The following is a 24647-nucleotide window of genomic DNA, read 5'->3' on the forward strand; positions in this document are numbered from 1 at the left end:
TACTTTTCTCTGCTAGAAGCAAGAATACAAAAAAGTACTTCTAGCTCAGCCAGTGGATGATTTTTATCAGCTCATTTTAGTCAATAAAGAAAGAAGTCAATCACTCCTGGAAAATAGCACTTTCCAGTACTGTATATACCCGGCCAGTACAATCGCAGAATAAATCAATAACTACATTAATCAATACGATGTAAACTGCTGATCTCTGTGGATAAATTGTACCGGTATAAGAAGGCTTTCAAATAAATTCTAAACCCACTCAAACTGCATAGGCTTTAAATCTACTAAGGGCAGTGGGACATGTGAAAGATTTGTGCTGTTTCTCTTTAAAATCTCTGGGACAGCAGGGCTGCAGAATAATGTAATTAAATCATGCTAGCAGCGCTCACACACTCTCACACACAAAGTCTACTTCAATGAGAGCCCCAGAAAATATCCCTTAACTCAAATCTGCCAGCAACAGGGGATTTCTGGCATCGTGCGATACCTCAGGAGAAAAGGCCAGGCTGAATAGGAAGGGGTGCACAGAGCAGGCTGAGCTGCAGTCTGGTTATTTTACAGCCCCAACAGTTGTGGGAGGTTTTGCTCCTCTAGGCACCTCCGTTTTTTATAAAACCCTGCACCTAAGCATCTTGGGTTTTATTTTATATATTGCCATAATAGCAGTCCCATGCAAGACCACTGGCAGAGACTACAGACACGTTGCTTGTACGGGAAAAACTGGGTTATGCCTAAGGAAACTGGACTCACGGCGGCAGCAGCGTGGCTTGCAGCAGGTTGTCCCTCTGCTCCAGCTGCATTGCCCTGTGTGCGTGGCTGGCAAACAAGCAGAAGGAGACAAACAGGAACATAATTTGTGAAAATTTGTGTTGGGCTTTTCATCGTGGGTCTGAATGTGTTGTGGAAAAAGAAATTGTGAGGAGGTGGTGATAGCCATGAGGTTGTACAGAGCACTAGTAGGAATGCAGAAGGGATGTGCGCAGGCGGTGGGTATGGGCTGAAGGGAGATTTCATGCTCTAGCATAATACTTAATAGAGCTACGCTCAGCAGGTTAGGGTCATACCAGCCATTTCTGGCAGAGCAGAAACCAGAGCCATCCATGGCAGTGTCTGGGTCAGTGCCTTAATTAACCTGGCCCATCTCCTATATGGTCCGTAGAAAGCTGTATTTACTCAACTGCAAAAATTCTAGAGACTTGAAAGTATCTTGTGAAAAACTTGCATATTATAAGGGGTCTTCTAGTATCTTTTTGTGTTTCAGAATTATTCCAATTCATTCTCTAAGGATGGGAAATATTTGTAGCCGTTTTTCAGTACTGAAATATATCGGCATATATAGACTAGGTTAAGTAAAGAAATGATACATAACAGTATTATTAATATGACATTTTAATTGCTACATCAGACATATTTTCAAGAACTAAGTGCTAGGAACTGATAAAAAGAAGTTGTTCATATTTAAAAAAGCTTGAATGATTGAAGCCGTTTAGAGGCCTTTATTGTACCATGCTGTCAAAATGTCCAACTGACCTTTTCTACGTGGTAAATTTCTCCAAGAAAGATTTTATACAAGCTATTTTAATAGCACGGATTTTCCTCCCCCACCCCTCATAATTTTTGGATTAGATGATGGTCAGAGCAAGAGAAATGCCAAATTCTCACACATACTTTGAAGATGACCAGAGCTTATACATATACTAAGTCTCTGCAACCTTATTTAAATTTTTAGATAGGCAGATATTTCCGGATGCATCATTTGCCATTCTTTTACACTTTCAGTCCATAACAATCCTGTAAGTGGCAGCCCTCCATTAATTCACACTCAGTAGCAGGAGGCAGCGTATAGACATTATCCCAGCTCCGTGGCTGAGGTAGGCTGGACCACTCCTTGGCATAAATAATGCACAGACTGCGAGGCGATGCGCAGTCCCACGCCACCTGTGCTTTGAAGAGCTTATCATCCTGGTAGCAATAGTTCAATCGTCCTCTGCTAGTATTATCACACCTCAATCCACGTTCACCCAAAGGCCATATTGTGGCTGCACCTACACAGGCACTTGAAACCCAATATTCAGGAGCACTGAGACGCAGCAACTCTCGAGGGAAACCGTGGGGGACGGTACCTTGGAAATATCAGCGCTAGAGGGGATCAAAGGTATTTGGGGATCAAAGGGTTTATTCAGAGCAGGGCAAGTTCTGCCCTAGCTTTTGCCCAGGGAAAGGCAAAGAGGGGCTGGACACGTGCTCCCTGAAAAGACAAAAATCTGTGAAGGGGTTAGGGAGGGAGGCAGGATCCCCAGACATCAGCCCGGGGCAGCCCAGTGCGTCCCAAAACCTCTCTGAGGTGAGCAGATTAATTCTCTCTTCCACACAGGCTCTGCAAATCATTGGGGGAAATTCTCTGCGACTGCAGTACAGTCAGATATTAATAAAATCTTTTTCCGCTTTTACAACATATTACATCTAAGTGTGATTTAGAGCTCTGTGTCAAGTCGTCACCAGGGCTGCATTCCAACGACCTGCAGAAAACACAGGGTGTTTCTGCACTTCAGGATAATGTTGATTTAGGGGCTGGTACAATAGGACACATGGGCTATTTTATTTAGTTTCTTGGCATTCGTATTCAAAAATTGCCCTGTAAAGAAGGGAGAATACATTAAAAATGTTTAAATGCTCTTAAATCACAAAGAAACATTGTGTTTAGAGTGAACTGAAACATTTGGATAGACTCAAAATTGCTTTTCTCATGGAGAAATATTTTGTTGGTGTGTTAAATTTAAAATTAAAATCTCTGACTGTGACTCTTTTTCATTTTTTCGTACTTTGCTTAGGTTATCAAAATAAAATAGGTATTATTCTTCCAGCTGTTTGAAAACTTAGGCTGGTCTGTGATGATCTGGTGCCTCTAAAATGTGGTAAGACTGGGGCAAGGTTCCCTGCGTTGGGCACCTTTCAGTGGGGTTTTTAATTCAGCTTCCTAGTTGCTAATAATCAGGAGCATTGCAGAGTTTTGTTTTATACTTTTTCTATTGTTTTCATTTCGACTTCTGGTTTTAGGGGATTTATACTGTTCCTATTTTCAAACTTTTTCCTGCAACTGTGAGTGACAAAACTATTTTTTGACCCTTTTTTTCTTTTAATGAAAGCTGCCAGTCATCTGAACTCTTTGTATTTCAGCATCAGGTGCTTTATAACATTTTAATGTAAAAAGGAGAGCTGGACTTTCACTGCTTTGGGCAGATCAGACATCAGTTCGTTCTAGTGAAACACCAAAGAAGAATTGGAGGGCCGAAGAGAAGAAAATGAACCTGCACAAATTAGAGGGCTACACTGATTTAGGGTGGATGGGGGGACTATCGTTATATCTATATTTAAAGGTATTCTCCTTAAGACTGCTTAGACGTTCTGTTCCCAAGGCAGAATAGTCACTTGGCAAGCTTCTTGTGCCCCGGCTCTAAGGGAGTTCAGCAAGGGAATAGCTTTACTCATGTTAGTGGTCTTCCTAGGTTGTCCCTTACTTTAAAAAGGGCTACTCCCATGGGAATGACAAAGTAGGACTAATGTAGAAATTATGGAGACATAAGGAGCCTGATTTTGAAAAGTATTTTCTACAGTGAGAAAAGTACCTTGCAAAGAACATCAGTAATGCACACATTACATCAGTAAAATCTGAAGAAATGATTCATTGTTTAGTTTCACTGCAGAGAAAAATGTTTTTACTTCATTAGGGTGTTATTAAGATTTTTAATACCATATCCACTTCTTTCTAAACTGTTCTCTTCTTTTGAAAGCTATGTTAAACCTCTTCCTAGTAACTCCTGTGATTAGCATCTTTGTAGAAATCCCAGAGGACAGGCTTCTAAAAGTGGCATTATATTTCTAGATACATATGTATTTCTCTGCAATTAAGCATCTATCAGGCCTTCTATTCAGTTGCATATAACTGCTCTGCAGAAAATCTCTCTTCACTTGAATAAAAAGAGATGTTTTGTTTAAACCTAGTAGAAGGATTGCATTTATGTTATGAAATATAAGAACTTCACATTCAGTTTAACTGAAAAAAAATGTACCCCTTGCTTAATGGACACGAGAAGATCTGCCATTGAGCTCCACGGCAGAGGGCAGCTCCTGCTGGAGACCTGCTGGGAAGGGATGGTGCAAACAGCTCTGTCAGAGCTCCGCCAAAGAGTGGCCAACTCTGTGAAACTTTTTGTTGAATTCAGTATGGGGATTGTTAAACATCGCCAGGTGTAAGTGATATTTGCTTATCCACAGTAAAGAAAAAACGCCAGGTTTCTACAGTCACTTCTTTAGTGAGACTGCAGCCGCGCAGCCGTGAGAACATGAAGCACGCTCTTTCGGCTTTGATAGTGTCAACACAAGACGCAAATGTTTAACGGCGAGCGCAACTCCAAGTGAAACGCCTTGTCCTAGGGACGTAATATCCTTTTAATCCTCTGGAGTCCTTAGATCAAAATTGGACATCATTCTGTAACGCGTGCTTTTGCAATGTTTTTATCATTTATGATTTTATTTGATGTCAGTGTGTGTGGAGTTCTCCCTGGGAGTCCAGCACTTAGGCTCTGTGAGTAATCTCAGGTACCAAAGTTTTGGTAGTTTCTTATATGAATTCACATTTTAGACTCTCTTGCTGCCAATTTGGCCTCCCATACCCGTGGATAAGAAACATGTTTAATATGCTGTTTGAAGGATTATCATGCACAGATGAACCTCTATCCTTTTGCTCATTCGTGTGCTTACACATCACCATCCCCATTTGAACCTTTTTCTTTTAAAAAGATCGGGGGATATTTGATTCACTTGTAGTTATAAATGGTTACAAAGATGACACAACATATTTGACAGTGGTGAAAGGAAAATATATTTCCGAGTAAAGTGGGAAGGAAGAAAAGGTCTCCCAATAATGATACGAGACAAAAAAACACCTTTTATCGGATGTTGTTCAAGTTGACACGAGTGTGACTTCACATTTTGAGCTGTATCTCCTGACTTGAAAGCCGTGCTCATTCTGGCGTTTAATTTGTCATTCCAATAATTTGATAGATTGAGGGGCTTAATTAGATGCTTTTATTTATATTTCAAGGTGATGAAAATCAATGTTCTTCTCATTTACCTTCATACCCAGCCCAAAGATGAATCTACACTTTCAAGCTACAGCAAAGAATAACAATATCGGGTGAGAGAGCAACTGAACCTGCTTGAAGACAGATATATTTCAATCTCCCTTCAAAAAAGGTATTCAGCATCTCTGTTAGTTTTGTTGATCAGAATAGTCTTTGTATGAAAAAGTCCTTTAAAATGTGTTGGAGAATATGTAAGGTATCTCATATTATGAAAGGTACTGTCTCATTCAGATTTGGGTCAAGGCTTGCTGATGCCATTGAAAGTCTTTCTATTGAATTCAGTGGGCTTTGGGTTGATACATATGATTCCTTTTATTTAAGTTACCCTTTTCTGAAGAAAATAGTACAGTACACTTCATGTAATGTATTGTGTGACATCCCCTGTAATACAAACAAGTACAAAAAGTAAACAAATAGCTTTTATTTAATTGAAAGTGGGGTTTTTTTACAGGTTACATTGAAGAACGTGAGATAAATAATATCCACATCACAAGCAATTGCAAGTCTCTTCTCTCAGTAATAACAGCTTGGCACAGGGCTTTCATGTTTGACATACCATTATGCTGGAGTTTCAATAAGAACTACTGCTTGTAAAAAATTTGAGACCACTCTCCTCACAATCTCAAGTTATGTTTGGCACCACTCCATTTAATTAGTGCATATGCATTTATCCATTAATTTCAAAGCTTATTTTTAAAAATTAATGTAATATTGATAATTAATGTTTTCTTAATAATATACCACTTCTATCTCCCTCCCCCATCCCCACTATTTTTCTTTATCAGGAATGTCGGTCGTGGTGAAGTATTAAGATAAAATATACACATGGTTTACTTTTAAAAGTCCATGGCTGAGCATTGCTTTAATCACCAAGGAAAAGGGTATATAAGAACAGAACTCAATAGCAGGATCCCAGGTGTCAATATATGGTTTGTCCTTTGGGACAATTTTATTCCTCCGGAGCTTAAACCTGTAAAAATATAAGCATACAAAATTTTCTGACAAAAGTAAACTTGTGTCTAAAAAATATTTTCCTGTGCATTCTAGCATAACAGTAATCCTTGTTCTATTTTCAAAACGAAACATTATCCACAAATGTTATTTCTATTTCTTTATTTATTAAGTTGTAGCAACAGTTCCATGGAGTATGGTTTCGAATCAGCTCCCCACCCTCCCTCTGAATATCTACCTTCAGGAGGGTTTTGGCTAGTGTGTTGCAAAACTATGCTCCATTTCGCATGTATAATAAGCTATTTATGAGGGCAGAGACTGGACCCTGGGCAACCCCCCCGCAGCCGTGGAGCGGGGCTGAGCCCCTCTGTCCCAGCAGCAGCAGCAGCTCCAGAGCAGATTAAGAGCCGCGTTACATGTGAGAGCTGCAGCTTTGACTTTAGTAAGAAAGCTTATTTCTCTGTCCTTCCCTGAGCATTACCCGCCAGGGCGGGTGGAGACCTGCACTAAAAATAAGGTCACATCTAGGTGTAGTGCAAAATACTTTCTCCGCTACTGAATGCGAGAGTACCAGAGGCTGATCTACATGTACCCAGTGTTGCAAAGCAGCGGGAGGGAGGCCACCTACGGTAACGGAAAGTCTGTTAATCTGTTGTGCTTCTCAGAGGCACACAGATTTCTCATTACGCAATAACATTCAGAGGGAAAAAAAAAAATCTCACGTACTTGATATTTTTGGAATCCTAATTTCCTCACTGCTGCTGCCATCCCCACCGTCACTGACTGTTCTTATTTCTATGAGATAATCTTCTTCAAATGGTATCAGAAGTTCAGCTGAAGTGTTGTTTGTCTCCAGTATATGCGTTTTGCTATGTCTGTTTTGTCTATACAAAATCTAAGTAAAAAGGGATTAGAAAACAAGAGTTATTTAATTTTTTTAAGTTTTAATGAATTTTTTTTGGCTGAGAATATCTTCTCTCATGTCCCAAACTTTTCAGAGGACTACCAGCATCCTGCAGAGTATTAAACTTAATTCAAAACATAGAAATATGATCTGCAGAATTTTGTGATGGAGACCACAACGGGCATTTACTCCACCTGTGTTTTGCAGGAGAGCTTTGTCTGCTGGAACTGAGGCTTACCTTGAAAGTACCATTATGAAATCCTTATCTAATACGCTTATGCTCTTCTGTAAATACGGAAGTTAGACACACCTTTAAACAAGACTTCAGCCTATAACAGCTTTTATATCCAGAACTAATGTGACACTTCAGGAACTGAAGTTTTAGGGTTTTTATTAAATTTCACCTGGTTTTGGTGAGCATTTGTAGTCAAATGGAAACATTCATGTTGACTTTCATGTGAAATTACCACTTGCTAAAGGAAACATTGAATAGTGGTATGTTTTTAAAGACTTCAAGAAAGGACAGAAATTTGGGTAGTAGCATCTGGGTTTCCCCTTAGGAAGCACATTTCTACAATGAAACATGACGGATCCCGCACCAGCTTGCACTTAGGTCTTTTTGCTAATGAATCTTTGGGCCAAGGAGCAGAGCAGCCTGGGGAGTCCAGCAGGGATCCTGCAGACTCTGATCAGATTTTTTCCTCCAAGAAGCCTTTCTTCCTTGCTAGTACAGCAATGACAGCATTTGACTCCTTTCTCTTGACAATCTTTTAGCATATTTGTGTTAGAAAGAGCAACGGAAGAGCAAAGCAGAAGGAGAAACAGGGATCATACAACAAATACCGCAGTACTTAAAGCTCTCTTTCCACATCAAAGTGTAATAAGCAGGTGTGGCCCAGAAGCGGGTAGGTTTGACACAAAGGAAAAAAGCTTAATAGTCTAGTTTTAACTTTTTCCCCAGTGTATGGAGCTACTCAAACACACTCACTCGGGTGGAAAAGAATATGATCTCAAGAAAGATTGCAAGATGGGGTTTTTTTTGGTGTCCTTTTCCTCCCTAGGCATAAATAACTCTGTGCAGACACTAAAATGCCTAGCAACATGAGGATCTGGATTTTGAGAACCTTTCCTCATGTAAGAACTCTCCACCTCCATTTTTACAATCCTTCAGAAGTAAAAAAGTCTTTCCATAAGTCTTTTGGGGTCAGAGCCACTGCAAACCAACTTTAAACTAAATTTTCCTTTCCTTAAAAAAAAGATTTATGGAAGTACTTTTTACTTCACTCACATTGATCTTTACGTGAGTATCTTCCTATCTATTTTCAAAGGTACATTTATGAATTGCCAGAGAGCGAGAACTTTTAAATGTGTTTTATACCTGTCTTTAATGCTTAAGAGACTGTTCTCTACTTCTTATATATGTGTGAAACTCCTTTCCAAAGCAGATGTGAATGCAAGAATCTTATATGACTACAAGGGAAATGAGACAAGAGATATCCAGTGTTGGGGCCAGAAAATCCCTGTGTCGGGATAAAGAGGTCCTACTCTGAACGAACACAGCTGTTCTTCCATTTGTATAAATATCAGCCAACCATCCCAATAACTCCAGAAAAGTCGCTGTTTTCCAGGTAATGAGCAGTCGCATTTCAACAAGTCACTGTTTGTACCTCTATTATAAACAACATGTCTGATTAATGAGATAAAGAAATGACTTACTTTGTAGCCTAGCACCTCTGATTCATTCTCCATTGTTTTTACGTGTTCCCAGTTCAAGCAGATTTTGGAATTTGTCAGCTTCCAGGCGATGTTTGCCGGGGGTTGACTTGGTGCTTTAAAAAAAAGATGACGATAATCACAAGATACAACTGAATATTAATTTGCATAGTGTAATTGAATTAGCTGCTGACATGGAAGTAGCAAATGCATGGGTGACTCAAATCTAAAAGAGTAAAAAATATTTTCCGGTCCATCATTGCTCTTGTATTAGTCAGAATAAAGATCTATTCATAGCACAAAAGCACTTATTGTGAGAGTTCATTTTCAAAATTAGGAAAAGCCTGACAGTGTCTGACAGTTCAAGTTATATTTGACAGATTTTCTTTAAGTACTATGTTGTTCCTATCCGTATTTTAATGTACTAGAGAATGTTTTGCTGTATGGATTTCAGAAAAAGCTAAAACTAAGAGTAAAATACAAAAGACAAGATTTTCATCAGCCATGAGGACAGGTTACAAAGAGCTAACACATTAAAGTCTCCATGTGATCCATCATGAAACATTGTAGGATTTTATAAATTCTCAGCACAATAGGCTGACAGTAGCTTTTCAAAGGCTTTTTATGCCTAAGTGCCAGGACTTTGAAAATTTGCCTACAAGTGACTGAAATCGAATCCTGTGTGAACATGTGAAGTTGAAACTGTGCCTTTGAACTGTGTCTCAGATTTAGAACACCACATTCTCTCCTTCTCCATGGTGCGTCCTCCCGGACCCTGCCTGGGAGGACGGCACTGGGGTGTTAGAGGAAATAAGGATTTGAACAGAATTAAGAAAAAGGAGGAGAGATTTGGAGAAACGTGTTGTGAGTATCCCAGACCCGACTTTAAAATGCTTAACTTCTGGGATCCTTCTTTTCTCCCTACAGTTCCTATATATTGATGATTAATATATTTAACTTGGAAGGTACTGTTGATTTGGTAATACTCCACAATTTCTTTCATTTCCCATGGAGACAGAATAAATGGATGGTGCTTAGTCTCTACAATAATGGCATGCACAGGACATTGTAGGAATCCTGGACAATGAGTAGGAAGACGAGCTATTACCTTGAAGCTAAAGCTCCTGCTGTAGATGTACATTGTTTATATTCTCTTGACATATTATCTCTACTCATATTGAAAGTGCTTGCATCTTTCTGACACTGGAGCTTAAAATTTTAATATATGTTTTTAAATATTAAAAGGGTTATGTTTACTTTAATTTTTAAATGAACCATTAGCACAATCCTGAATTTGACAGAAGATGAAGTCAATGTAAAACAAAAGCAAATTTATTCCTTATATGTCTTGTCACTTGACTGCCATGTCTTTAACTTGTCTTTCATACATATGCACATACAAATATAGAGAAACATTTCCAGACAGGAGTCTATTTTCCATTAAGAAATTGCCTGTGAGAAGAGTTCTGTTTGTGTCCTTAAAAAATACCTTCTGTGGCTTTATTTGGTTTATGTTAATTACATTAAATGGTAACTTTTATCACGAACTCACATTACAAGTTGGTTCCTGCCTTGCACTTAAGTAATAGCATGGAACAGCACATAAACAAGAGGAGTATGGGTGAAAGACAGGAGAAATATTTCCCTTTTTGTGCAAAAGAGCTCATCCCAGTTATTTACTGGGAAAACATAGTCCAAAGAAAGTATAAAAAACCCAGAACGCTTAAAAAGTAATGACTTTGGGGCACTTGGGTACATAGCAGATTACCAAGATTTCCTTCTTTACGACTATTTTGCTCTTAGTGAACATTTACTTCAGGGGTTCAATCCTGCAGGATGGTGCTCAGTCCTTCCTTATTACCTTGGAGGATGGGCCTATGAAAGCATTGGTTTCATGAAGTTGCTTCTCACAAAGAGAATACCATATGGTTTTCCTTCTACAATTGCAGAAAATTTAAAAAATTAATGACTAAATAGTAATTATATGAATGTATCCCATATGCTACCCTCAGTAGTGCACAGTTTAAAGGTTTCAGAAAAGCACTGTATTTGGAGCATTTAACATTTTTCTTTGAAAAAACAAACCCCTATTTGCAGACCCAAATCTATTGTTGGACCTGCGGAACATCTTTCCTTTATTGACTCTGCATCTCTTTTGAAATCTCCTGAAAGCAAGTGGCATGCTGTTGCAATGCAAAAAGAAATCCTTCCTAACAGTTGCTGCTCTACAGGAACACAAACACCGGTGTTATCTGATTTTGTAGGTGTACAGAATTACTTTAGCATATAAATAGAATAGGGTAAATGAAATAACCTTCCCAGGTCTGATTGATGAGAATTTTGGCTTCCATTGAGACAGAACCGAAGCCCAAGCTAAATATTACAGTAATGTCTTAAATACCAGAGTCTGAATAAACTTGATGGTGACCACAAAAATATTGTCAGGGAAGAGATAGAGAAGTTTCTTAGTCACAGATTTTGTTGCTCAATTTTATAAGAATTCTGGAATCCAGTTTTCTTTGGTACTGCAACATTTATCAAACATGGGTCACGGTAAGCTGAAATGTCACTATCACACTTGGGAGTTTGCAACATTTGTTGTATGAAATGGAATACTCACGTGATTTTTTAGTGGTGACATTTACCGGGGTGCTAGAGGGCCCCGTCCCTGCAGTGTTGTAAGCTCGAACTGTTGCAAAATACACCGTGTTAGCTTTTAGTCCTGTGATGTTTTTGGCTGTTACATTCCCATTGACTCTGACTTTACCAGCTGTGCTTTCCTTGGGATCATCAGTCCAATATAAAACCTGAAAAGCGAGAACAAAGAACAGGCAATTCATTGTTTTCCATCAATTACAGATTTGGCTGGGAAGCGGACATGCTGACAATGAAGATTTCAAGGAATACAGGATTTTTTGGTGTTCAAAATTAGCAGGAAATAAAACCAAGCATGAATATTTATAGAGAAGAAATAAAATTTCAGAGACTGGATACCAATTAAGGAGGTAAATGAAATCCTTAACTTTATAGATGTCCAAAAGGAAACCTGTGATAAGATGAGAAATTTTAAAAGCTTGTTTAGTTCTATGGTTTGAACACATTTGAAGAAAACTTTAAAAGATACAAAGAAGCATTTATCTTGGTCATCTAAGAGGTTTTTTAATTATTTTGTATCCTGCCTCTAGTTTTGATTGAGTGACAGCTATTTAGACCTGGGTGTTTTTTTTTTTTCAGTGAGTAATTGATTTAGGAAGGCTTGTGTGCTGTACATGTCTCCTATTACCTTCATTTATACATTTGTAATGATAGGACAGAATTTAAAGTATTTCTGACTTGCTTTACTCTTGGTTTATCTTATAAAAAAAAAAAAAAAAAGGTAAAAATAATTGTTTCACCGTGCAAGTAAAATTCCCAGGAATCATATCTGAGGTTGCTTTGAAGCACCCCAGTTATTAGTACAAGAATCCGCTCCCGCCGCGGGAGGGACCTCAGGTCTGCCCTGTGGGTGTCAGGTGCAGCTGACACTGGGTTTCTGCTCCCACCGGCTGCTGGGGAGCAGAGCGAAGCCAGAAGCAGCACAGCTGGCTGAGTGCCACCGGGGTCTGGCAGCACCCGTGCAGCTCCCCCTGCTCAGATCCCCGGCACCTCTCTCCCTGGATCCGGCCCTGGACTTGATGCCGTGACACCAGCCATGCACCCCAGTGCACGGGGCAAAAAACCCTGTCAGTTACTGGTAAATGAGCCGGTGCTCACTACGAATAGGAGTGCGAAGCCAAAAGCCTTTCAAATACGCCGCAGCACAAGCTTTGGATAGCAATGAGGTGCGTTTATCCTGGTTTCTTCTGTAAGCAATGCTATGGGTCATGTGCACGCCCTCAAACCATCAAGTACCCCATCGTGCTCTGATAGCATTACAGCTGTGTAAGAAGAGGAGGATCAGCTTTGTTTTGTGGAGTCCTTTTATAGTAGCCATCACAAATGATTAATCCTGAGGTTTTAATTTACATTACAAAAAGTGTGGGACAGAGCTGCAGTCCTGGTCTGTAAAAGCTTGTGATTAGCTCAGGTGAAAGGTTGCTAATGAGAGCCAGGTGAAGAGCTCCATTGTCTCTTAACTTGGAAGAAAAAGGAGGAGGAACCAGAATACAAATGGGGCTGGGAAAGGGACATCTGTAAGGTGTCAGACACCGGCACCAGCCTCCTCACCTCGTAGCCCAGCACCCTGCCCGTGTGCCTGTTCCACGCGATGGGCTGCCAGGAGACCTCCACCTCCGCCGCCGACACGCTCAGCGCCGAAGCCCCCGCTGGTGCTATCTGCGGCTCTGGGTGAGGGGAGAAAACACAGCTGGTGGAACACTTGTGTTAGTCAAAACCGAGGGAGATTCAAGAAAAGAGGAAGAGATTTTGGGGAGGAGCAGCAGGCAGAGGCTCAGGAAAACTGGTGTGAATCCCTAGCTTTGCTGCCTGTTTATTCTGGAACATCAGCAAAACTGTAATTTTTCAAAATTGGTCATTACCCATAAACTGGGACAGATTTTCAGAGATCAGCTGCACTGAGTGGTCTGAAATCTAGACCCTCTGAGAGCTACACTTTTGAATATCTCCTGATTTTCCCAGCCCACTCAGCGGGAGCTCCTTGGGGACAAAGAAGTTGAAACATGCTGTCTACTTAAAGCGATTCTGAAAATCTGCCCCTTGCTTTTGTTTACTTCAATTTCCCGTTTTCTGCCTCGTGTCTCTTGTCAATCTTCAATGAGCAGCTTTGAGCAGGCTCCCTAATATCCCTGTGGAGATCTGTCTGATCATATCTGGGACCTACTGATGCTACACAACCATTACTAATAAGAGTAACACGCGTTACCGTCTTCTCCTGAGTAGACAATGGATATGGAGCTCAGGGTCCCTTCTCCTTCGTTGTTGTAGACACCAACTTTCACTTCAAAAGGAGAGAGAGGTGTAATGCTTTCATTCCTATAAACGTATTTGTTTGCTTCTACTGAAGCCACCACTGCTTTTGTCCAGGTTGTTGAGCCAAGAGGACGAAACATAATGATGTAGCCAAAACCTTCCCCATTTTGTAGTTCTTCTAGAACTGGCTGTAGTGACAAGGCAGTCAGTCAATAAGCATTTGCAAGTACACACCGTTTTAATTGAATCTTCATTCTCTGAGTATATTTTAGTGGTATTGATTTAGTTGACTGTGCCTTAGAGAAGATAATAATGTTTGCTCCATCAATCAATGTAATATTGAAATAAAAATCAAAATAATAAATCTATTGAGGCAATCAATTTAGAAACAAAAGATCTGATCAGCTCCATTAAAGTTATTCTCTTTCAGGCATGAAGTTTTCAAAATTAAAAGCATTTCACTCAGTAGAGGTTGCAGCTGATTTTTTTTTCCCCAAGGGGTATAGGAATGTTAATTTTAAACAAATGATTTTTAAAGAAAAAAAAGATTTGGGAAAGGAGCAAATGTATACACAGAAGTGTGTGTCAGCTGTATAACTGCCTGCATATGAGTACAGTATTTACAGATTTTTTTAGCACAGGTGAAAGTCTCAAGTGCATGAACATATTCTTATTTAAGTTTGTTTAGAACAGAAATGTTATTGCAAGTCAACATGGCAAATTAATGTTTCTATTAATAAAATCTCATGTCAAGATATGTATTAATGACTCATATTGAACAGGCAATTACATCAACACTGTATCCAGCATGCACTTTTTTGTTTTCTTGCGATAAAAATACTTCTATGTTGGCTTCTCAAAGCAAGAGGACATTTATGAAACAAGAAAAGATCAGTAGCACATGGAGGAAGGAAGCATTTCTCAGCAAAACTTCATTTATTTTAGATACTTGCATCAAACTAAAGTGCACAGAAAAGCAGCCATGAAAAATGGTGTAAAAAGAGAGAGAAAAACATAGGGGCCAAACCGCAGCCCCTGTGATCGTTCCAGGCTCCAAGCTCCTCTCCTGTGGAGAAACTACTGGGACCACTAACAGTGTGAGAAAAAAAATCAGAAGATTTCAGGGCGCTTATTTTATTTTTTTCTTCATAAATTCCTTCTAATTCTAATAATAACCCTGGCCTGGCATACATAACAAACGTGTCTTTCCTTAAGAGTTTTACAAACACTAATTCCCCAATATAGAATCATAGAATCATTAAGGTTGGAAAAGACCTCTAAGATCATCAAGTCCAACCGTTAACCCCACACCACCATGCCCACTAAACCATGTCCCTAAGCACCTCATCTACACATCTTTTAAATACCTCCAGGGTTGGTGACTATGCTCCCTTCTAGCTCTTTTCCAGTCCTGAGAGAGTTAAGTGTGAGTGATGATGGTGCACTGGGGGTTTGTAAGAGTTCAAGCTCCTTTCTAGAGCATTTAATTTGTTTTTGAGGCTTCTGTGACCTCAGATTTAATCAAGATGTTTAGTGAGTTCATCACAGAAAGCTGGAGAGTCATGTTCAGTGTTGTTAGCTTGGCATAATTAGTATTTCTTCTGACTATTTTTCAGGACACACTATGGAGTCCAACAGGATAATTTGATTGAGATCTCTCAGGTTGTTTTCAATTTTCATGTTCTGCTGCTCCCAAAGACTAGATCAGTAGAGGAGAAAATGAAACAAAACAGTGAAAGATGCATATGGAGGAAAATTTAGTTCAGTAAAAGTGAAGTTTCACGCTGTTTGGAGCATGGAGAGGGGAAAGCATTGGCAATATTATTTATCTAGTGGGGATTTTTTAATTTTGACCTCATTTTTTTTTCCTATCACTTCCCTTCCCCCCTCAAAAGGCTGGTTAAATGGCAGTTTTTTAGTTTACAGGAGAACACAGATAACTCAGCTGATGAATAACATCACTTTTAGTTTAATTTAATTCCTTTTCCTTTCCTTCAAACTGTACACATGAACTTGGTTATTTCTTTGGAAGAAGAATGAAGTCAAGGGAGGGAGCAGACTGCTTTCCTTGCTTAAGCTGAACTAGAAGGCTTTTTTTTTTTTTTTTTTTTTCCCATGAAGAAATGTTTTCCAGGACTTACAAAGGGAGCACCGTGTTTTTGGAGGCCCCATCCCAAATTAGGAACTAAACAGAGGTCATCCTGGGCAGCCTCTGAGACAGGGGCTGTCTCAGAGGGAAGGCTGCCTGGCCCCAGCCCTCCAGCCCGGGTGCTACTGATGGCATGGGGTACCTCCTACTTCAGTCAGATGTCCTCAAAGCCAGGGAAGAGGTTTAATTAGGCGAGTCACATTAACTTCATACATATTTCTCAGCGGTAATGAAAAACCCAGAGGATGGGAGTTGTGTTTTGGAGAGTTTTTCCGTAGGGGCTGGAGCCCCGAGCAAGCACCTGCCCCATCACGGCACGGGCTTTGCGAGATGCCGCCTGCCCTCATCGCGGTGCCCGCGGGGAGGCTGCCGGGCGGCTGGGGACGGAGGGCTCCTCCCCACGACGCTTACTTTCCGCTCTCTGAAATGACCTGTGCTCACCCACTGCAACCTGTAGTATGGTATTAACTGTTCTGAAAATGTATATTCTCTCCTCTCACTGGAGTGCTGGAGAATTAAAGGGCTCATCTCCTTTAACGCATAATAGGATATGTCTTGTCAGCACAGTGTTCCAGAATGAAAAACATGTAAACAAAAGCATGAGAAATGTTAATGCAGAAAATGGCCAAGCAGATTAGTGTGTTAAGCACCTCCTGTACAATGGAGATAAGAGGGTTATACAGACTTCTAAACATCTTTATAACATGCCTCTTAAACTGCTTATTTTTATAAATTGTTCGCTATTACACAGAAAACTTGCTGTAGATCTTACAGGCTGTTTTCTCTCCAGATGCAGGATGAAATCCAGGCTCAGCCGAAGCCAATGACCAAAAGCCTTTGGATTTCAGCAGGGCTGTGATTTCACCCATGGACTCTTCCCCGTTAGACAGCTTAGGTTAATTGCGCTAACAATTACCTCCCATGTGATGACCAGCTCAGAACGGCTCCCTCCTCCTCCGCTGATGTTCGTCGGGGCCACAACAGGAACTGGAGAAGAAAAGACGTTGGTGCTTGCAACTACCCAACGCTACTGCTGGGGGTCTTGTCAACTGGATGATTAGAGCTTTTCCTAGCTCACGTGCAGCTATTCTGCCTTTCAACACGTAGAACAGGGACTATATTACACAACAGTACATTTTAAATGAACTGAAATTAGGTTTACACATTTTCAAGTTTATAAGGCTGAAGCCACAGATGTATTTGATACATGAGTACCCTGGTTCAAAAAATTAATTAAAGAAGCTAGTAGCATCAAGTATCTGACATTATTATGCCTCATCAACTAATTGGCAAAATGATGTTCCATTCAGACTGTAGCTGCAACACTACTGATTTACTAATTATGCATTTGTTCAGTAAACATGTTGTTGGAGCAATATATTAATTTTTTTAATTGGCTGTATGCTTTTCTTAGAAAATTCAAAACTCTTAATTTGCTTCCTCCTTTTCCCAACACTGTAAGTGTCCAAAAGTTCATTGATTAGAGCTTGATTTCCCCAGCGTTGCTCCAGGTGTATGGCACAGGGTCGAGGTCAAGCCATGTGCCGGTGTTCCGGGCTGAAGGGGCTTCTCATCACTCAAATGGCTCTCGATGGAGAGGCAAGAAAAATATCAGCATTTCTTGCCTCTTGCTCTATATTTCCATAAACACGCCCACCCCATTAGCCTATAAATATTGACAGTTTTGGGGAACTGGTTTGTGATGTAATGGATGGAATTTAGACAGACCAGCCTTGTTCTTACTGTATAGTTCGGTATAGATCTACTTGCAAGGATGATATCATGTTCCTTTTCAGCTGCTGGAGAAGTATAAAAAAGAGGAGAACTCTAGAACTGACTGAGACAGAAACCCCTATAAGAGGGCATTTGTACTGTTTACCATCTCCAAACCCTTGGTACTATTTTTAGAAATTTCAAAATTTTTTTGTCATTCCCTTCATTCAGCTCTCACTGTCTGAAAATGGGATGTTTAGCATAGGTATTCAATTTTGTCACTCACAATCAATGTCTTTGTGCACATCAGAGGCAAATAATCTAAGACTGAAAAGAACTGCTTTAAAGGAAAATATGACAAAACAGACTTTCAAGCCTAGTGTTTGTTTCATGAACCAGTTGATGCCCAATTAGTTCATGTGTTAAATGTGTTCAGTACTTACTACATTTGCATGGGGAAAAAATTTGTACTACTGCTCAGCAGAGCCTCAACTGGGTCATAGTTGAGAAACAGATGAAAATTTACAGCTGAGTGCACCAACAGAGGCTCAATTAATTCTCATCTCCATTTTGATGAAATGAACAGTGGCTCATCTGCACCCACAAATCTACTAATGCTCAGATTTCAGCTGGCAAAATAGCTATTATAACAGCGCAGTTCAAATTCACCCTTTCATGGCCAGCCTTTTGCTGTCCACACTGTCATACTGTTTTCAGTTTCCTATTCCGATAAAAAAATAAAGATAGGCTGTTACTTCTCCCACTGCACAGCAATGTTTTGAGACAGAATGATTTACAGCAGTGAAGGGGTTAAGCAACGAAAACCTGAAGTGAGTCTTTCTATTCCTTGTGGTAAGCTTCAGCCAGTGCTACGCTGTAAGGAAATAATGTTCCTTGTGCTATTGCCATGATAAATAATATTAATTTCATTGTTTCTTTCTCATTCTAGCCCTAGCCTTGTGAATCCCTCTAATAAAAAAAAAAAAACCTTTAAAAGATGAAAGCTTTTACTGACTGTATAGGTGGTTTTGAATATCACACTTTACAAAGCCCCACGGTGGCAACAGCAAGAAAAACCTTCTCAAGACTAATTTTGACTTCATGATCAATCATGTAATGGAGAACATGTATCTGTGATACTCTGCTGGGAAATTTAGAAAATCTGGCCTCTTCCTGTCTCCAGCTTTTCTTCAGCCTTCCCTTTTCACATTGCTCTTTACTCCTTGCATGTGGAAGTTTCCTGTGGTTCTCCTGCTGGGGTCATGTACCACTCGGGCATGCATCCCCCAGACACGTAAGCCCAGCAGGATCAGTGCATCTTTCCAGGCTGGAGACCCTCAGGCTCTTCCTTTTGCTTGGGAGCAGCCTATAATCTGCTTTACTCATTCAATGTCTCTCTGCACCTGGAAAGCTGACAAAATCTATCAAAATTGGTGTTCTAATGATCAAATAGTTTTTTCCGGCATCAGTACTCAGCATAAGCTTTTGCTTCAACAATAGGAAAAAGAACTTATTAAATTTAAATCAACGGATTTAATATATTTTGAAGTAATTCTGCCTTGGGACAAATATTGTAGGTATTCTGAGAAACAAATGAATCCCCCTTTCTAAGGATATATGTATTTTCTGCTGTATAATGCACAATACTGTATTTTGAGTTCTGTCTTGAAATGCAGCTTGCCAGACTTCAGAGCTCGGCAAATGAGATAAACAGAGAAAAGAAAGTGGATTGTAAAAGCTGCTTCCGTTTTACTGCTTTCCGTCCTATAAATACTGATTTTATAGGTGGGAGAGAGTTGATAAGCAGGGGGCTGGGAGAAACATAAAACAAACCAAAGGTTCAGGCTTCAAATAAATTGTGCCAAACTGAGTAGGTCAAAGGACTGACAGTGTCGGTCATCCAAGAATGAGTCTTCTTCTTATGAGGTTCCAAGTCCCAGAAGATAAATGTGTAAAGGTTAGACAGACAGATAGTAAGGATCCTGTCCTGGAGTCTGTGGAAGCTATTAGTTTCACTGGGCTTTGGATGCTGTAATTTATTTCCTCCAGTTAAAGCCAATATCCTGTCCCCACTGATGCTCAGATATCAAACACACTCTGCAGCAAAGGCATTACATGCCTGTGCGAGGATATGCCAGAGAGCTGGCTTTATCATTTTCTATGCAAGTCCCTGAGCAGGATATAAATGCGGTTATAACTGGAAGAAAACAAATGTTGCTCCCCAATTGCTTGAACGAAAGCTTATGTTCAGGCATGGGGATTAGATACATTTTGGGACCTATCAAAGGGAGGAAGCATGGGCCAGCTCCAGCCTTTATTGCTGGCCCAAGTGATCTCCAAACCAGAGAGCAAAGCGTGTGGTACCTCAATCATGTCCAAGCATCGCTTGCATCGGTAGTGCAGGTCTGCTGTCATGAAGCCATAGCAACCACAGACTAAAATGCCAAACAGATATGTAAGTAACCCTGCAGGAGTGAGTGGCTCTGCTGCAGTGAAATTCTCACATTTGGGAGCTGGCAACGTGTCTGCGTGGAAAAAAAACTGACAGAAACTAGGGACTTACCTGCTGCTTTAGTTTTCAGTAGAGCTGATGGTCTGCTTGGCTCCCCAATTCCAACACTATTGCTGGCAACCACACGAAACTCATACTCCACCCAAGGGCTTAAGTCAACCACTGTTGCCTTGTGAGTCCTACCATTAATGACTTCAGGAACTAAAGGCAAAATAAACATGTCAATGACAATGTATTTTTGGAGTAATTAATGGTATACGCAAAAAATACAAGGCAACTCTTAAATTGCTCACCTGTTGAAACTGCCTGCCATCCAACTGAGAAAGGAGTTCTCGTCTGAACACTGTAGATCTGGACCGGACTATTATTATCTATTCCAGACTTCCAGGATAACACAGCAGTAGTGCTAGAAATATGTTCAACTTTAACATCTTCTGGTGGACCTGGGGGGCCTAATATGATTAACATTTTAAGACGAAGGTATTAGGAAGAGAAGATTCATTGCTGGGTTGGGTTGGGCAACTCTTACTCTCTCAAGTCAGTGGAATTATTCATGAAGCTGCAGTTTCATAAAAGCAGCACAATCTCTAAATGATGGCTTCATGCCTGTGTTATCTAATTAATGAGGGGGTTTGAGTAAGGAAAATGAACGTTGTTATGTTACTAATATGAAAACTACAAACAAGGGAATGATTTTTTTTTTGTCTGACAAAGAAAGTTACCCAATGTGTCTTTTGTTGAACTACCCAACATTTTCAGAATTCCTGTTGAATTTAATCAAAACTGAGGTTTAGAAAGAATGCAAGATGGTGCATTACACAGATCTCTGAATTCTGCTAGGGTTTAGATGGTCTGCTCCCATCACAGCACTTCTCTTGCTGCTGGCAGTAAAAAGGTTAGTTAGTTGACTATAGAAAACAATTTTTCATATTATCTCCAAATAGTGGAAAGGAACCAGGACCCTTGTTTTTTTTCCAGCCTGTGCAATGACCCAGAGATGCCCAGCAAGGAGCAGGTCACAGCAGGCTGCTGAAAGTAGAGGACTTCCCTATGCCCTCCCATATTGACCTGTGTGGCCAGAAAAGTCTACCTTCCAAAGAGGCCATGGCAGAATTGCACAGATCTCCCTGGGTTAGCTGCACAGCAAGATCATGCTGGCCAAAATCGCAATCCAATTTTGGGACCAAGCGTACAAGATATATAACGTTTCACTATTGAAATGCTGAATTGATATCCTAGGAACCATTTAAACAACAGCGGATGTTAAGAATTTCTAATTCCTCCAGAAGATATATATGCCTACATTTAACAGACATACCTCTTACAATTATATCTGCTGTTGCAGATTGACTGTCTAAAGTTGTTTGTACCATGCAGACATATTTCCCAGAATGGTGTAGCTGAATATTTCTTATCATCAAATCCCCAACAGATTCCTGGAAATACAAAGAAAGTAAACTAATCACTCACAACATGCTTTCCATACTGGACATTTTTATAAATTGCTCAATATTAATAAAAAATTCAGCTTTTAAATTAAAATATTCATAGCTATCATCAGTTTCTTTCATGTGGACATTTTTATTATGGCTTCACAAATAACTCAAGTGCCTTTATGAAATTTAAGAAAGAAAAATAAATAGCTGCAGCCCTTGTAAAGAAACAGTGATTTGCCATGCATATAAATAGCGATGGAAGAATTATGATAAATATTTGTGTCATCTAAGGACTGTGGCAAATAGTTTCATTAAACACTAAGGAGTTTAAAAAACTTACCCTTCCAATTCTTTCAAAATGATGTATTCCTCTATTAAAATCAATTGTATTGCCATTGAATGACCATGTGAAGACCACATGAATGGAGGGGTCATGAGACACCTGGCATGGAAGAACTATGCTTTCTCCAACTGTTACATCCATATTAGAAGGTGGAATAGTAATTACAGTCCTTTCTGCAGAGACAAAAAAAAATCCTTTGTATTAACATGCTTATAAAAATTGCAGATCTTGAATGAGTTTTGTACCATTTGTGAAATGATTTAAAATTGGCCCAAATATTCCATAATAAAGAAAATTATCTCTAATACGGTGATGATTTCAGAACACTCTTACCCGTGTGTAGCCTATTACTTTTGCAGTATCGATACAAAGAGCACGCTGTGTGCCCCTGAGAGCGAGCAGATGTCAGAGGCAACATGCTAAATTAGTCATATGTTACTTTGTAAAGCCCATAGTCAATAGATATGATTTCAGCTCAAAAAGTGCAGAATTCATTATTAAGACTGTTAAAAATATGCCCACAGTTCTTCAGACTTGAAAATCTCTCCTTATAGGAAACTGCAGCAAGAGCAAAAGTGCTGTTCATCTCCGCTTACTTTATACATTGAGATCCTTAATCTACATTAATGTTAGTGGTAGTTTACTGCACAGTGTTGCTTATGTTACAGCTTCAGAGAAGATATCTTCACAGACAGAAAAACTATTTATGTAATCTTTTTTAACCCCTTACACTGAGAAACAAACTTGCAGCTTTTATTAAGGGAAGTAGTAGCTTGCTGAAGGGGAAAGAAATAGGTTTATACGGCTTCACTTTTGTTGATATGATTGGCAGATAGATTAGAGAGAACAACCACTTTGTTGTAAGCAATTCCCTTGAATAAAGCTTTTGTGCATGAAAGTGTTTAAAATGGTGAGAATTTAGAGGCACGTGAATAAAATGAGAGCAGAATCTATTCAACAATATTAATACGTTCTGAAAATAATGTGAGAGGAGGAGAAGAAAATTTGCATGAGCTGTATTGGTTCAGCGCTCACTCCGGCTTAACCCTAAGTGTTAGAAATGTGCTTGAAAATTCAGGATTTTGTTTTTACCAAGGCCTTGGTTGCAAAGGGTTGATGCATGATAGGGCATCCAACCCCTTACCTTCAAACACATTTCAGACTGTCACCATCATTGCAGTAACTGATTAACATGTATGGATACAGGCAGGCAATAGGGGCTGAAACTCGAAGGGCTTCTTCCCAGCATCTGAGCTGTGCTGGGTGAGTGACTGTTATGGCAGTGGCCAAGTAGAAACAAGGTGGAATGTTGCATTTTCTGCTAACCTTTTAAAATAAAGCTGGATTTCACTAGTTTCAGTTATATACCTGCTGCAGGCATCAGGTAATGTTTTCCAAGGAAAACAAAGAAAGAACTTGTCTGATTTTTATTATTATAGACAAATTAGGTGTTTTTTTTTCTGGTATCATTAAGAGAGTGTCAGAGATTCTCATCCTGAGTTAGAGCTCAGAGTTGGAACCCGCTTTCTCAGATTTCTCTACGTACTCTGATTGCTCCTCACAACCGTGTAAAACTATCTTTGTGGCAGCTCCATCAGTTTGTCTGAAGTCAAGGACTGCAGAAATGTGAAGGCCTCAGATGACTGTCTTGAAGATACTTGATCACTAGGTTAGAGAAATCTCTTCCTCTCCCTGGAAGCAGTGTGTCAGATGCAATAAATTCCAGATGATTCAAAGACCATATTCTTTGTTGGCACAACTCCACTGATTTCAGCACACGCTGGCGAAGAACTTGGCTCCATAAATCTCAAATGAAGTAATTCCATTGTGAAGTACAGGTAACTTTTATAGAATAACATTGAAAAGTATCTGGGAACTACAGAGAACCACCACAAAGTTTTCTTTCCTTGCTTTTTCTCCTGTATTTCTTATTCTCACAGCCGAAATAGAACTGCGTGAATAACACTTTGAGGAGAGAAATTCTATTACTTGCAATAATGCTGTATATGTTAAAAGAAGGAAAAAGAAATAATACCCTGGTATATGTTAAAAATTGGAAAGTTACTTTCATGATAGCTGGAACTTGTCTTTGCCACTAGCAGGTGGAGAGGCGTGATCTGCTGGCCTGATATGCTCCTCCAAACTCGTCATCTCTTCCTTCAAAGCCATCCTGTAAGATTCCCTCCTTCCATAAACTTATAAACCTTTTGCATCTCTACACTGAGCTTTTAAAGCCAATGAAACATGGCATCGAAGAAGAAGAGTCTTCCCCTGAACACCACGATCGACCTCAAAGCGGAAATTCTACATTGCTCTGAACGTTTATGGTATGCTTTCTTCCAGAGTCCGCTTGGGTTTTGTCTGCTCTGTCTTTAGCTGTGCAGGAGAGATGTCTCCACACATATTCTCCCATAAATGGTGCAAAAGGTTATGCCTGGTTTACAAAAGGGTGTTGAAGGGGCTGACAAGTCAGCCTGGGCTGTCCCTCACCTCATGTAGCCCCTGGGTCTGACCTGTGCGGCAGAGCTGGGAGAACCAGGAGGTGGAAACTGGCTCCTCTGAAATTGCTGCCAAGGGTCGCCTCCACAGCTCCTGTCTGTGCGGTGTAACTGCCCCTGGGAATGGAGAGGGCTGGCCCCAGCAAGGCTCATTTACAACGTCAATCAATTAGATGGGCAACAGCATGTTTCCTGAGCCTTCGGAAAGCTCAATATCTGGATATGAGTAAACAGTGGTTACAGGGTCCAGCTTCCCAGGCCTCTCGGATAGTCCCCAAAGCCTAAGGTGAGCTCCTTGCTGCCAGGTATAAACTGCTGCTGGTTTTTTTATCTGTCTTGCTTAAAGCTGACTTGGATGTATCCTTTTTGCACTGCT

At 40.0% G+C, this 24647-nt stretch overlaps 1 protein-coding gene across 1 annotated transcript in view; it reads right to left on the reverse strand.

Moving 5' to 3' along the window:
* Positions 1–5883: 5883 nt before the first annotated feature.
* Positions 5884–24647, reverse strand: part of CNTN6 (contactin 6) — an 82104-nt gene continuing 63340 nt past the window's right edge. Inside the window, exons 10-20 of the mRNA XM_009584050.1 lie at positions 21771–21946; positions 21313–21430; positions 20288–20446; positions 20046–20195; positions 16686–16756; positions 13574–13808; positions 12919–13034; positions 11333–11519; positions 8716–8828; positions 6822–6990; positions 5884–6114 (exon numbers count right to left, since the gene is read on the reverse strand). Coding sequence (XP_009582345.1) covers positions 6011–6114; positions 6822–6990; positions 8716–8828; positions 11333–11519; positions 12919–13034; positions 13574–13808; positions 16686–16756; positions 20046–20195; positions 20288–20446; positions 21313–21430; positions 21771–21946 — 1598 coding nt within the window. The 3' untranslated portion in view covers positions 5884–6010. The remainder of the gene's footprint in view (positions 6115–6821; positions 6991–8715; positions 8829–11332; positions 11520–12918; positions 13035–13573; positions 13809–16685; positions 16757–20045; positions 20196–20287; positions 20447–21312; positions 21431–21770; positions 21947–24647) is intronic.

Source organism: Fulmarus glacialis, unplaced genomic scaffold, assembly GCF_000690835.1.
Source record: "Fulmarus glacialis isolate BGI_N327 unplaced genomic scaffold, ASM69083v1 scaffold3248, whole genome shotgun sequence".
In the NCBI taxonomy this organism is placed as follows: Eukaryota; Metazoa; Chordata; class Aves; order Procellariiformes; family Procellariidae; genus Fulmarus; species Fulmarus glacialis.